The sequence below is a fragment of the Tetrao urogallus genome (assembly GCF_951394365.1).
Source record: "Tetrao urogallus genome assembly, chromosome: 1".
Taxonomy (NCBI): Eukaryota; Metazoa; Chordata; class Aves; order Galliformes; family Phasianidae; genus Tetrao; species Tetrao urogallus.
The window spans coordinates 79,845,503-79,859,472 of NC_136813.1; the positions used below are offsets into that span (position 1 = coordinate 79,845,503).

Below are 13,970 nucleotides of genomic sequence, written 5' to 3' on the forward strand. Positions count from 1 at the left end.
TTTACCATCGTCTATCCATCTGGTTATGTTTTCCTAAAAGGCTATCAGGTTGGTCAAGCATGACTTCCCCTTGGTGAAGCCACGTGACTGCCCCTAATAACCCTCTTCTCCTTGATATGCCTAGAGGCAGTGCCAAGGACAAGCTTTTCCATCACCTTTCCAGGGATGGAGGTGAGGCTGATCAGTCTGTAGTCACCCGGGTCCTCCGTCTTGCCCTTTCTGAAGACTGGAGTGACATTTGCTTTCCTCCAGTCCTCGTGCAACCCGCTTATTTCCCACAACTTACCAAAGATAATGGAGAGCAGCTTAGCAATGACATTCTCCAGTTCCCTCGGCACCCATGGGTGCATCCCATCAGGACCCATGCATTTATGGATGTCCGGATTAATTGCTCCTTAACCCAGTCCTCGTCAACTGAGGCAAACTCCTCCTTGATCCTGACTTCCTCTGGGACCTCAGGGTACAGGGCTCCTCAGGACAGCCTCCAGCAGTATAGACAGAGACAGGGAAGACAGGAAGACAATATCTTCTGTCACTGAGGCAGTTGGGGGGGTGTGTGTGTGCACCTGCACGCATGCACACTTGTTTGTGTGAGTGCATGCGCCCAGAGGCAGCAAGGCTCAGACTTGCTCCCAGCTGCCCAGGGCCATGCAGCCCCTTAATGCCAGCATCCGTGCCATCCAGACACAGGCTGCCAGACTTTTGGAGAGAAATCCCGCTTCAACTCACTTGGAAAATAGAGTTCCACACAGGAAAGCTGTAATCTGTCTTGAAGCCTCTTCACGTTCTCAGCTACAAAGCTGTCACCACCATGAGCTATGCCTTTTCACCAGCAATGAACAAGAGTTTGCACGCCATGCTGCACCTGTAACAATCTGCACCAGCGGAGCTGACCTACTCTTGCTGTTGCCACTGCCCCCCACCTCACAGTGCTCACATCCACTGCTTGGTCTCTTTCAATGCTCCCTGTGCTTCGATGAATGCCAGTGGGTGACATTTCTTCCACGTGGAGGAGTTCAGTGACACACCTCTGCTTCATCTGCACTTCCACGTCAGACCCTTTGTGTCAGACTACCCCTCTGCTGCCGTCTGTCACACGGCAATAACACACCATGGAATACTGGTGGGAAAGTTCAACTCCTACTGCCACACCACCAGCATTGGAGGGCCTTACTTTCAGAGCAGCCCTCAGAAATTGCATCAGATAATAGAATAAGTAACAAACCTTTTTTTTAGTTTTATCGTATTAATTAGGTTAGTTTTAGTTTTAGTTTTTCTTGTTTAATGAAGAGATCAGACTTTAGATTGCAGCTCTACTTGTTCCATTTGAAAACAGGTCCCCAGCCCAGGGCGTGTCATGCTCTGTGAGGTGACGCTCCTTGCTGTGATGTCACAGTTGTGGCTTTCACCCCTGTGGCAGCGGTGGGAGCGGTGGCTCAGTCCGCTTGTGGGACGCGCAGGAAGTGAACCCAGAGAGAGCGTTGTGTCTGTCTGGAGGCATCCTGCTGTGATGGAGCGGCTGAGAGCCCTTCGAGGTGAGGTCCCTCCACCTCTCTGGACACCGTGGTGCTGCCCGAGCACGTGTGTGCCTCCAATGCCTGTTTAGGACGTGCCAGCAGCACTGTCCTTGCTCTGCAGAGTGCAGCCGCCCACAGTGGTTTCCCCAGTACCCCAGCAAGGGGAAGGCTCTCTCCCCTCTCCCCACCAACCACGCATGTGCCAGCGCAGCCCACCCCGCGCTGTGGGGCTGGAGGAGCGTTCCTCCCAGAGCTGGCTGCATGCTCGGCCCTGGCTCCAAGCAACACCAGCGACCGCTGCTCTGCTCTTTCCTTCCAGGTCTCTTTGCCTGTGTGGGCTGCATGCCCAGTTGTATACGTCGCAGGGAGAGAGGCAGGGTGGAAAGCCCTGTCCCCATCTGTGCCGTGACTTTATTGCTGCAGCGCCTGCAAGACCAGGAGGTGAGCTGGGGACGTCCAACCATCGGTCCTTGCCCTGGTTCTGGTCCCGTGGGTGCCAGGCCCCGGCAGCACATCGGCATAGCGATGGGCGGCAGCGGGCGGCTCCCCGGGAACAAGGGCAAAGCCAAACGTGACCTATCCCTGTCCCCAGGGTGACCGAGAGCAGGCGTACTGCGAGCTGGAGCACGTCCTGGGGGAAGAGGACAGCCGCCCGCCGTGCGGAGTGGTGAACCGGCTGCTGGCTGAGGTGTCCCAGGACCTGACAGCAGCCCAGGTGAGGGGTCACTCCCGAAGGCAAAGGGAGCTGCCTGCCCGTGCTGGTGTTCTGCTGGCAGACGGCGCTGGCTTGGCCCTTGCAAGGGAAGGCCTTGGGCAGCCTCCTGTGCCATGAGTCACCAGTGACTCTTTTTCAGGGCGTGACGGACAGCGTGAGGATGGCTGCCAGCAATGTCCTGGTGGCTCTGGCCCGGACTCACTTCTCCTTGGTGATGGCCGAGCTCCAGGGCCACCTGAAGGCCACAGGGGAGATGTGCAAGGAGTTTGTGCTCGTCACCCTGAGCAAACTCTTCAGCATCTATGGTAGAGTGCCCTCAGCCTCCTGACAACTGGGCAAAGGGGTCTCACCCCTTGCTCGTGATCTGCGTAGAGCTGGGGGATGCAGGGCCGCAGCCCCTCCTCTCTCACTGCTGGGTCTCTGACCGTGCCCCTCTCCTTCCTCTCTGCAGCTCCACAGTGCATCTCCTTTGTGTGGCTGACGCTGGCTGGCCTGTGCAGTGTGGTGGGCCATGTGAGGAGCGGCCAGACCCTGCGCATTGCTTGTGCTGGTGAGTGCCGGCCCCAAAGCAGGGAGGCTTGGGACAGCCCTTGCACCTTGCCCTGCTGCAGACTCTCACAGGCTCCCTTTTCTTTCTCTCTTTCTCTCTCTCTCTTTTTTTTTTTTTTTTTTTTAATTGATTATTCATTTTTTTGTTTTGTTTTGTTTTATTTTCAGTTGTGAAACAATGGTTGGAAGGAGTCAAGGTTCACTTGCACTCCAGAAAGCAATGCCCTTGGCCTGCCGCAGAGAAAGAGCAGATCTATCAGAATCTTTACCAGCTCTTCTGCTCTGTGCTGAGCAACTGGCAGGACTGCAAGGAGGAAGAGGTGAGCACGGCTGCATTCCCAGCCTGGGATGGTGATGGGGACATCAATGTCGGCAGCTCTGTCTGTGCCCAGCAGGCTGAGAGCAGAGGGGTGATGAGAGGGAGAGGGCTGGCTCTGCAAAGTGCTCTGAACTGGATTTGTTCTCAGGGCTGGATCTCTCTACCAGGGAACAGCCGCATGCCACAGCACTGTGGCAGGGAGAGCCGGGGATGAGGGTGTGGGGAAAACCTGCCTGCCCAGGGAGAGCAAGCCCATCTCCTGCTGGGCACGGGGGAATGGGGAAGGGAAAGGGAAAGAGAAAGGCCTCTCTGTAGGAAGGGCAAACCTTCAGTCTTTGATGCTGGGCCTCTGCCATCCCTCTCCAGGACAAACGGGCTGTCCTTGGGGCTGTGACTGCCATGTTGACCGTCCTCCTGCAAGAGGAGCAGCAGCAAAAGCACGTCTGGGAGCAGGTCCTCTGGCTCGTGCACCAGTATCAGGAGGCCCAAGACACCTGCACGGTGACCAAGGTGAGATGTTGTGCAGGGATCAGTGTGGAGCCCATGCAAGTGCCGCGAGGGGTCAACGGGATGCAGGGACAAGGCTGGGAGCCCTTGGAGGAAGAAGGAATAAATGTCCAAGGGAGGTCTGAAGCTTCCTGAGTTCTTCAGTGAAGGAAGGAATAACCCAGACAGGAGCCAGAAGGAAGCCAGGAGTCACCAGGGCCCATCCTGGGGATGGAAGGCTTTACCATCACCACCACCATGGGACTCTGTGTGCCTGAGGAGCTGTGTGCTGACAGCCAGGGGACCGCATCCAGTTGTATCTGATGGGGAAGAAGAGGGCTGCTGGGTGGGAAATGCCTGCAAACGATGCCCAAACAGGGCTCGGTTGAGAGCAGAGAGACTTCCTTCATGCTGCCGGGAGGAGGGGACAAAACAGAATAGCTGTGCGGGAGCTTCTCCCAACAGAAAAACCACTGGGAATCAGTTTCTCCTCTCCCAAGTGGCTAGATGTGGCTTCAGCACTTTCTTCCTCTCCCGGTCTCTTGCAGAGCCTCAATATCTTCCTGGAGGCCTTAGCGGGAGTTCAGTCCATCATCCCAGAGGACAAGTTTCTGGCCATCACCAGTGCCGTGTTCTACCAGGTAAGGGGAGCCTGCCCTTGCGCCCACAGCAGTTTCCCTCTTGACTAAGTCTCAGGAGGACTGTGGAGCTCCGAGCCGATGATGGCTGCTCAGCCTTAGCTCCTGCATGCCTGTGGCTGCTGCAGAGCCATGCATGTGGCCCCGGAGCAGGCTGTGTTTTGTCTGCACCTCCTCTTCCCAAGAGTGCCAAGGGAGACGAGAGCTGGTAGCTCAGTTTCTTTCCCATACTCAGTGCTGATGCAATTTTCTCAAACGGACCTTGTTCCCACAGCTCTCTGACGACACCAAACAGCACAGCGAGGCTGACAGAGCAGAGCTGACCCACTGCATCCTGCTGCAGGGTAAGCAGAGGAGATATGACGATGCTTGGCAGTGACCAAAACCTCTCTCGCAAGCCTCAGGAATGAGCGCGAGTTTCTTGATAACAGTGTGGCATTTCCTCCCTGCAGCACGAATCTGCCCAGAGGAAACGGTCCTGTTTCTGCAGTTGCAGCTGGGCAGTCAGAGGAAGGCCAGTTGTGTGGCAGCCCTGGGTCTGTTTGGCGCTCTGGCTCGCTCTGATGGTCAGTACCGTGGGTTGGACTTCCAGGGATCCCTTTTGTCATATGGCTTGTGCCTCCATGCATGCTTCTGTGCATCTCTTGTAGAGTCTGTCGTGACAGAGAAGCTGTCCCAGGTTGTGGAGGCTGTGCAGTGTCTGTGCAGTGACCCCAGTACCCAGGTGAGCTGACGTGGGAAAGGAAAGCACTGCTGGGGTGGAGATGCTGATGCCAACAAGGGCGGGGCTTGGGTGATCTGGGAGGTGCTGGAGCATTGACAACGTGGTTGCGATGGCTCCTGTGGCTAGAGAGCAGGCAGCGTGGAGTGGTCAGGTCCCTGTGCTGTGCATGGAAAGCGCACAGCCTGGTGCTGAGGCCTGGCCTCCACCTCAGGAGCCAAGGCTTCTCCTCTGCTCTGTTGTCTCTGCTCATGCCCAAAGGGCAGCCCCAATGAGCAGGTGGCTTCCCTTTGCCTTCTGAGCAGGAAAATCAAATCCACAATTGACTCCTGGCAGGTGAGGAGGGCCGTGCTGCACTTCATCAAGGATGTGCTCAGCGCTAACGCCTGGAGCTGCTCAGCCTGGGATGTGGTGGGGCACATCTTCAGTGAGTTCAGCCGCACCACAGGAAGAAGGGTAAGGACAGTGGGCAGCATCTTCCTTTGGAAGACCCGTGCTGCTCAGAGGCTGGCACAGAAGCACTGAGCCTCATGAGAGGCCCCTGAGAACTGAGAGTAATCGGCATTTCAACACCACTGTTGTGCAGGCAGCCGGAGACCTTTCTGCCCAGGAAGCCCAGGAAGAAGGAGCACTCCAAGCGTTGTGCATGGACATCCTGGGGTCACTGGATGTCTCCGCGAGAGGGATGACCAAAGTAAGTCACACTCTGCCCTGCTGCCACTCCGTGCCTTCGCACCACGTGCTCCTTGTCCTCTTCCAACACCCCACGTCTCTCCTCCAACGTGCTCTGACGCACACAAGACTCAGGGAAACTCACAGAATCCTCTTCATCTCTGAGCGGAGGCAGGAATGCTGACATGCTCAACTGCCTCGTTCCCTACAGCTCCTGTGGCCAAGGCTGCTGCTGTACGTGGTGCCAGCCCAGTACACCGGCATGCTGATCCCGGTCTCCCGCTGCATCCAAGCCCTGGCTGAGAGAGGGGAGCTGACGGTGCGGGACATGGGAGAACTGGATCCCCACTTCCTCAGCTCCATGTTTCAAGGTAGGAGCAGAAACTCCCCCTGTGAGCTCTGTTGACCCACGTTGGCACCCAGAAGGGACAGCAGAGGTGCGTACGGCAGGGCATGGCGTGTCTGCATCTCACTCAGCACTTCTTTCTCCCTGCAGGCCCACTGCTGACTCCCCAGATACTGCTGGCACGTCTGCTGGTGAGTACATGCTCCAGAGGCCGGTGCCACGATCCCCAAGGAGGAAGCAGCATGGGCGAGCGTGCCAGCGCCCGCCTCAGCCCTGGGGATGCTGTTCTCTACCCAGGCTTGCAGCACCAGGGGCAAAGCTGCTGGCTGCTCCTTGCCCTCCAGGGAGAGCCAGGCTGCTTCCCTCCTGGAGGAAGCCACTTCTCTTGCTGCACAAGTGACCCAGTTTCTCCTCGCTCTTGCTCAGGTGGTGGCAGGGAGCCCTGTTGCAGGCAGCGAACTCCAAGCCGCTGCCTTGCTTCTCATGCAAAACCTCCACAGCAAGATCCACAGAGCTGTGGAGCCTGTGTGGGCTGCTGAGATCCCTCTGCTGCTGCAGTGCCTCGAAGGTAAAGTGCTGGTGGGGCGGGAGGGACGGAGGCATGGAAGGAGGGGAGTGAAAATGCAGCTCTGCAGCGTGGCAGAGGGGAAGTGTTGTCTGTGCCCCGGCGCTTGCTCTGCTGCTGTTCCCATTCGAGGGAGACAGCACTGATGTTGGCAGACCTTTCCCCCCGGGGATCTGCCCATTCCAGGGCACGGGTGGGCTCTTCAAGTCCCCTGAGACAGCCCTCTTGGAGCCATCAGTTCTGTGCTCCTGTTGGGACAGTGTCTGTGGGGAGGGACAGGTCATTGTGGAGGGGGTGCAGGTCCCGGCTTGGCAGTGCCGAGTGCCCAGGCCAAGCCGGGTTTGCAGCAGCTCTTTTTCTGTGGCTTGATCCCAAGCAAAGGTTTTTTGCTTCTTGTTGCTGTGCAGGGAAAGATGAGAGCTTCACAGACTCTGCAGAGTGGGAGCACCGTCTGCTACAGGTACAGCACTGCAGGAAGGCATGGTGCAGAGAAGTGCTTGCCTGCCTCAAGGAGACCCGCTCCCATACAAGCCACCAGCTCCCATACAGCCTCTCAAAAGCTGCTGTGGTGTGGCTGCACGTCTTTGTGGCGCTGCCTCTTCCTCTTTGTCCCAAGCCCAAGGGGGGTCCTAGGAAAAGAGTGGCAGGCGGCTTTAATGGAGGGAATGCTGGGGGGAGCTGATCCCCAGAAGGCTGCAGCGACTTGGGAATTTGGGAAGAGGTAAAGGGAGAGGGATCATTGGCTTTTCCTGTTCTCCAACAGTTCCTGAGGGCATCACTGGACATCATGGAGGACGAGGCCTGGACCATGGCCCTGAGCTGCGAGCTGAGCCGGCAGCTGAGCAACTCTGCCAGCAGCTCTGGAGAAAAGGTAGGTCTGCCCCGGCTCTCCCCAGCGGTGCAGCTGCAGGTGCCCAACTGGGGCTGGGGCTGAGGCTGTTGCCCTGCCCACACGGGCTGCTCACGCTGCTTCCCCAGCCCGTGCCCCCCAGCGGGCCTTTGCCTGCAAACTGCTTGGGGGCTGGCTACAGCTCGGCCCTGCAGCTGCTCTCAGCGACTCCCAGGGAGCGTGGGTCCTTCCCCCCTGGCCCTCTGCCAGCAGGTCAGGCTGCTGCCACATCCCAGCTTATTCCTTCCCTTCCCACGCAGACCTTCCTGTACAAGGCTCTGGGGACCGTTCTGGGAGCTTGTAAGGAAGTCCTCCATGTCCAGGAGAAGCTGCTGCAGCACCTGGAGGGGGCAAATGCAGAGGAGCCATCTGAGGCCCAGGTGAGCTCTCCTCCCACATTCTGCCAGCATCCCCGCTCTGTCCCTGGGGCAGAGGGCTTCTCCTGGCCCTGCTCCAGGCCTTTCCATCTCCTCCCCGCTGCTGCTTCCCTCAAGTGAGGACCAGCCCGGCCACTGTGGCTGGCCGCGCCGATGGGTTCAGGCCTGCGCCAACTGTCCCTCGTTCTTTTGTGCAGGGAATGATCTCTCTTGTCAGCCTTGCTGCTGACAGCAACTTCCACGCAGTCCTGGACACACTCACCGTGTTTGCGTCCAGGCTGTGCAAAGGCCGCAATGGGAGGATTTCCAGGCGCAAGAAGGTAAAGTGCTACGGGTTCCCATCTTGGCATTCTTCTGCCTTATTTTCACAGCAGCTCCTGCCCTGGGAGCCCAGGTGCACCGCAGGGCACTGGGGGCTGCTGAGCGAGTGTCTCAAGGCATTTCTCCCCTCACAGACGGAGCTGGACAGCGCGAGAGCTCAGGCTACACGCAGCGCTCTCATCCTCGCCCATGGCAGCTTGGCACTGCGAGCCTCCAAGGAGCAGCTGCTCGCCCGCCTGGAGGGAGACATTGTGGGCAACATCCTGCTGCTGTACAGCTGCAGCTGCCAGGTGAGAGTTCACAGCGTGCCAGGGTGTCAGAGCGCCCAGCTGCAGCCCCTCCACGTGGGGGGATGTCCATTTCAATGGGCCTTCTCTTTCCAAAGGTCCCTCACAGAACGGTTTGTGCCCAGATGAAGATCCAAGCCCTTCCCTTAGCGTTGCCCCCACGTGTCCCCCTTGCAGCCACTGGCCCTTCCCACAGTTCAAAGAATGTTCTTCTCTCTTGGGCCCCAGGACTTGCAGAACAAGCTTGCGCTGGTGCAGAGCATCACTGACTTCAGCTCTGCCGTCCATGCTGTGGGTGGCTCCGCCTTCTTTAACCCCTCCTTGAAGGGCAAGCTGCTGGAGATCCTGATGGTGAGTGCCTAGAGACAGGGCTCTCTGCAGAGGAGTTCCGGGCCGTGCCACGAGGCTCCCATCCCTGGAACCATGCAGGTCTCCCTCAGCCACACGTCTCCAGCCGGCGGGGACCCTGGGTGCTGGGCAGTGGGCTAGGTCCACCAGCTGTGGAGCTGCTGCATCCTGCAGTGCCTCGGTGGGAAATGTGGGAGTGATGGGGCCGGTGTGTGGCAGCTGTGTCTGTCTCTGGGCCGGGCAGAAGAGCTCTCGCATGCCCCTTACCCACTTTGACAATGTTTCTCTGGTACTTGCAGGACTTGCTGAAGAAGTATTACTTGGGCACCCGTGTATCCCCAGTGCCCCTCAAGGTGGTTCTGGCCCTGGAGCAGCTGAGGTAAGGATTGGAGCCTCTGGGGTTGCCAGGCAGGATGGTGGTCCCCCTTTAGGATAGCTTCTGAAGGCCTGGAGGGGGTAGGGGGTGAGGAGCCACATCTACAGGAGAGAAGGCTGGGCTGTTGTGCCCAGCTAAGCTGAGGTTCTGGGCGGGGAGAAAGGCCCTGGTGCTCCTGTCCCCTGGCAGCAAAGAGAAGGGACACCTGGGGTCTCCTTCCCTTCGGAGAGGGAGGTTGTTCACTGCTGCCAGGGAGGAGGCGAGTGCTGATGGAACTGAATACAGCGCTCAGCAGCACAGACCGGGGGTGTTGGCTTTGCAGCTTTTGATTAGGAGAATCTCAGATGTTGTCTGAACCACTCTGGAGAGCACTAGTAAAGACTCTTTCTGCTTTCTCTTCCTTTTCTCCTGTCAGCAAGCTGAAGCCTTCTGTAGGAAGCAAGGACATGAGTGAAATGCTGACTCTGTGCTGCAGGAATATTGTGACGCACCCTTCAGCGAGGATGATGCTGAAGATCAAGAAGTCACGGCAAGCAGCACAGTACCTGCAGGTAACCTGCCGCAATTTTCCCAGCCACCTCTCACTCGGAGCCCTTTCTCAGCACACATGACCTGTGCTCTGACACCAGCCATGATGACACACCTCAATCCCCTCTTCTACTTTCAGCTTCAGCAAACATCACTGAAAGCTCTTGGCCAGCTCATGGTGGTCCTACTCAAGACAGAGCCCACCCTCAGCTTCTTCCAGAACATAGTCCATGTGAGTACTTGCGGGGAAAGGGAGAAAGCATGGTGCCTTTTGGTAGCAGGGACGGAGATCTGGGGACTGAGAGGACGATGAGAGGGAGAGAAATCTCCTGCAGACGTGCCAGCTCACTGCGAGCTCAGAAATGGGCAGAGAAATGGGCCCTGCACGAGAAAAGGCAGGAGCCAGCCCCTGGAAGGCCGCAGCTGAGGAAAGGCTCCTGGATTAGGAGGCAGGAGCGTCTGCAGAGAGAGCAGGCAGCAGTGCCGCTGCTCAGTGAGGCCATGTGGAGCCACAGGGCAAGCCCTGAGGGAAAGTGTCAGGAAAGGAGGGACAGGGAGAAGGGTGGCAGGAAGGGAAAGAAAAGATGTCCGTAGTGAGACGGATGCTCTGCCCCAGGTGCTGCAGAGATCACTGACATCAGACAACATGTGGGAGCGCAAGAGGGCCCTGCAGACCTGCTCCCAGCTGCTGGCTGCTTGTGAAGAGCTTCAAGTGAGTAAAGAGCCCCCTCGCATGCCCCCTGCTCCCTCCCCGGTGTTCCTGAGCTGGAAGGCAAGCTCCGCCCAGCTGTGCATGCTGCGTCACCCATGCGTGGGGAAGGCACGGGCAGGAGAAGCTAGGGAGAGCTGGGGCTGCCTACAGCTTTGTTCCTGCCTCTCATCCCTGCAGAGAGGAGATGCCTGCAAGCACTTTGGCTCCTTGGTGGGATTGCTGGCTCCGCTGACGTGTGACCCCATGCCCGCATCCCGCCAGTTGGCCGCCACCTGCCTGAGCTCCCTTCTCCGAATCCAAGGTGAGTAGAGCGGGATGCAGCAGCCCTGTGCTCTCCTCCGCAGCGCTACCAGAGCCCCACAGGCCGGGCCCTGTTTACAGGAGGGAGAGGCACCATGCACAGTTCTCTTCTTGTCCCCACCCTGTCCTCAGTCTATCCCCCGTGGAAAGAGGTTCTGTTTTCAGAAGCATGACTTCCATTTTCTCCCACGCTCTTTGCAGCCAAGGTGACCTATGGAGTCATTGAGATGGGAGACATTGGGAGCCAGTGTGAGGGGCTGAATGACTGCAGCACCATCTCTCAGCTCCGGACCTCATCCAAAATCGCAAGGGTAAGTGGACCCAAAAAAGAGTGGTAGGATCTCAGTGCGTAGGCTTCTGCACATCCCTCTGCTCCCTCCAGCCTGTCCCACCACTTCCAGAAAGAGCTGTCACCCTGAGACCACTTTTCTCAGCAAGTAGCAGGAGGCGCTGAGCTATGTCTGGCCTTCAGGCGCCCAGAGCGAGGAGCTGATTCCATGGTGTGTCTGTGTGTGTGTGCATGTGCATGTGCGACTGTGGCTTGCTGGGAGGTAGGCTTTGCATGTAAGCAAACGGCATGGATGGAGAAGCTGAGAGAACGCTCAACCCCCATACGTATGAATGGAAGGGTATGGACAGCAGGAGCACTGCAATTGCTACCTGACTGACCAGCAAACCGCTGAGCTAAGAACGCCCTCAAGACTGCTTTCTGTTCTGAAGAGCTGCCGCAGAGCAGTGATGAGATCTCTCCTGCTTCTCTTTTCTCTGCAGGTGGTGTGCAGCAACTTCCCCCTGGAACAAACCATCGACTTCATGACGGCCATCAAGGACACCTTCCGGAAAGCCAGGGGAACGCGTGTGCGTGCAGCTGGGAAGTGGATGATCACCTTTCTGCAGATGTGCGGGAAGGACATCTGTCGGGACGTAAGAGACTTTCTTCCACTTGTCTTGGACTTCTGGCTGCTGCACTACGCCTTGTGCCGTTTGCCTCTTGTGCTAAAGAAGCACAGCCTGAGCGCAGAGCCAGGGCTTGGACAGGGTGGCTGGCATGAAATTTAGGCTCAGGCCTTGGCAGCATGTCAAGGGAGCAGGCACTGCTCATGTGCTGAATGTCCGTGGTTACTCACTGCAGAGTCAAGGATGCAGCAAGTTGTTCTTTCTTCCTTTCTTCTTTCAGGCGCTGCTGATCCTCTACATTCTGCGCAGCTGCACATCATCCGCGCAGCAGAGCACGTTCATGCCCTTCCTGTGCCAGGCGGTGGTCATCCTCACCCGCTGTCACCAAGAGGTCATGATTGACAACTTCTCCCGGCTGCCTAAGGCCACAGACAGGTATTGGTACTCCTGCCTTTGCTCTTGCTCTGGTCACACTTGTAGTTTGCCTCTGCCAGAGGGAGCCGGGGAGGAAGCAGCTTTTCTTTTTTCCTCTAAAGTCCATTGGAGGCAAAAATGACTCAGTCACAACTTGAGACTCTCCTTTTTCTAGTGAGACATGGAGGAGAATAAGAGAGTTTTGTCTTCAACGGTGGGGGCGGTAGAAGAGAGAAAAGAGAAGAGAAAGAGGAAGAGGAAGAGGAAGAGGAAGAGGAAGAGGAAGAGGAAGAGAGAGAAGAGAAGGGGAGGAGAGGGGAGGAGAGGAGAGGAGAGGGAAGGGGAAGGGAATGAGAGAAGAGAGAAGAGGGAAGAGGGAAGAGGGAAGAAAAGATGAGTTAAAAATTTGTATTATTTATTTGAATAATTAAACACCAAAATCCCAACTATGATGTGAAAAGAGTATTTTTTTTAACCAAGTCTTCATTTTAATAGCTGCTGTCCCTTCTCCATACCTGTTTCAGAATCACAGAGTCACTGAACGTCGGGATTTGGAAGGAACCTCGAAACATCATCTAGTCCAATCCCCCTGCCTTAGCAGGAACACCTAAATTAGGTCACATAGGATCCTGTCCTGGCAGGTTTTGAATGTCTCCAGAGAAGAGCCCACAACCTCTCTGGGCAGCCCATTCCAGTGTTCTGTTACCCTTACCAGGAAGAAGTTTTTTCTCATATTTCTGTGGAACCTCCTGTGTTCCAGCTTGCGCCTTTTACCCCTGGTCCTGTCACTGGGTGTCACTGCAAAGAGCCTGGCTCCATCCTCCTGATGCACACCCTTTGCATATTTATAAACGTGAACGAGGCCACCTCTGTTTCCTCTTCTCCGAGCTAAAGAGACCCAGCTCCCTCATCCCTTTGTGTCATCAGCAAGCCTGCTAGCAGTGCACTCTACTCCCTCATCCAAGTCCTTGATGAACATACGGAATAGTCCTGGTCCTAGTAGCGACCCTGGAGGGGTACTAGGAACTAGATACAGGCCTCCAACTAGACTTGCTCTGTCCCACTGAGCACAACTCTCTGGCTTGTTTCCTTCAGCTCGTTCACAGTCCACCTCACTACTCAATTGTCCAGACCACCCTTCCTGAGTTTAACTGCAAGGCTGCTGTGGAACACGGTGCCAAACGCTCTATTAAAATCAGGATAGGCCACATCCACTGCTTTACCATCGTCTATCCATCTGGTTATGTTTTCCTAAAAGGCTATCAGGTTGGTCAAGCATGACTTCCCCTTGGTGAAGCCACGTGACTGCCCCTAATAACCCTCTTCTCCTTGATATGCCTAGAGGCAGTGCCAAGGACAAGCTTTTCCATCACCTTTCCAGAGATGGAGGTGAGGCTGATCAGTCTGTAGTCACCCGGGTCCTCCGTCTTGCCCTTTCTGAAGACTGGAGTGACATTTGCTTTCCTCCAGTCCTCGTGCAACCCGCTTATTTCCCACAACTTACCAAAGATAATGGAGAGCAGCTTAGCAATGACATTCTCCAGTTCCCTCGGCACCCATGGGTGCATCCCATCAGGACCCATGCATTTATGGATGTCCGGATTAATTGCTCCTTAACCCAGTCCTCGTCAACTGAGGCAAACTCCTCCTTGATCCTGACTTCCTCTGGGACCTCAGGGTACAGGGCTCCTCAGGACAGCCTCCAGCAGTATAGACAGAGACAGGGAAGACAGGAAGACAATATCTTCTGTCACTGAGGCAGTTGGGGGGGTGTGTGTGTGCACCTGCACGCATGCACACTTGTTTGTGTGAGTGCATGCGCCCAGAGGCAGCAAGGCTCAGACTTGCTCCCAGCTGCCCAGGGCCATGCAGCCCCTTAATGCCAGCATCCGTGCCATCCAGACACAGGCTGCCAGACTTTTGGAGAGAAATCCCGCTTCAACTCACTTGGAAAATAGAGTTCCACACAGGAAAGCTGTAATCTGTCTTGAAG

General features: G+C 56.6%; 1 protein-coding gene across 1 annotated transcript; it reads left to right on the top strand.

Annotated features, from left to right (window-relative positions):
• Window positions 1–1,413: 1,413 nt before the first annotated feature.
• Window positions 1,414–12,204, top strand: LOC306957159 (maestro heat-like repeat-containing protein family member 2B; the record flags this gene model as incomplete). The annotated part of the gene is made up of 30 exons (XM_079548546.1): window positions 1,414–1,535; window positions 1,837–1,958; window positions 2,110–2,232; window positions 2,372–2,537; window positions 2,684–2,782; window positions 2,950–3,101; window positions 3,467–3,610; window positions 4,135–4,227; window positions 4,499–4,568; window positions 4,677–4,948; window positions 5,282–5,401; window positions 5,532–5,639; window positions 5,829–5,988; window positions 6,114–6,154; window positions 6,390–6,531; window positions 6,936–6,988; window positions 7,292–7,399; window positions 7,678–7,797; window positions 7,992–8,114; window positions 8,250–8,405; window positions 8,631–8,753; window positions 9,050–9,129; window positions 9,542–9,677; window positions 9,794–9,886; window positions 10,271–10,366; window positions 10,544–10,667; window positions 10,868–10,977; window positions 11,438–11,590; window positions 11,844–11,998; window positions 12,153–12,204. The coding sequence occupies exons 1-30, from the start codon at window positions 1,511–1,513 to the stop codon at window positions 12,202–12,204; spliced, it is 3,519 nt and encodes a 1,172-aa protein (XP_079404672.1). The 5' UTR covers window positions 1,414–1,510.
• Between the last annotated feature and the right edge of the window lie 1,766 nt (window positions 12,205–13,970).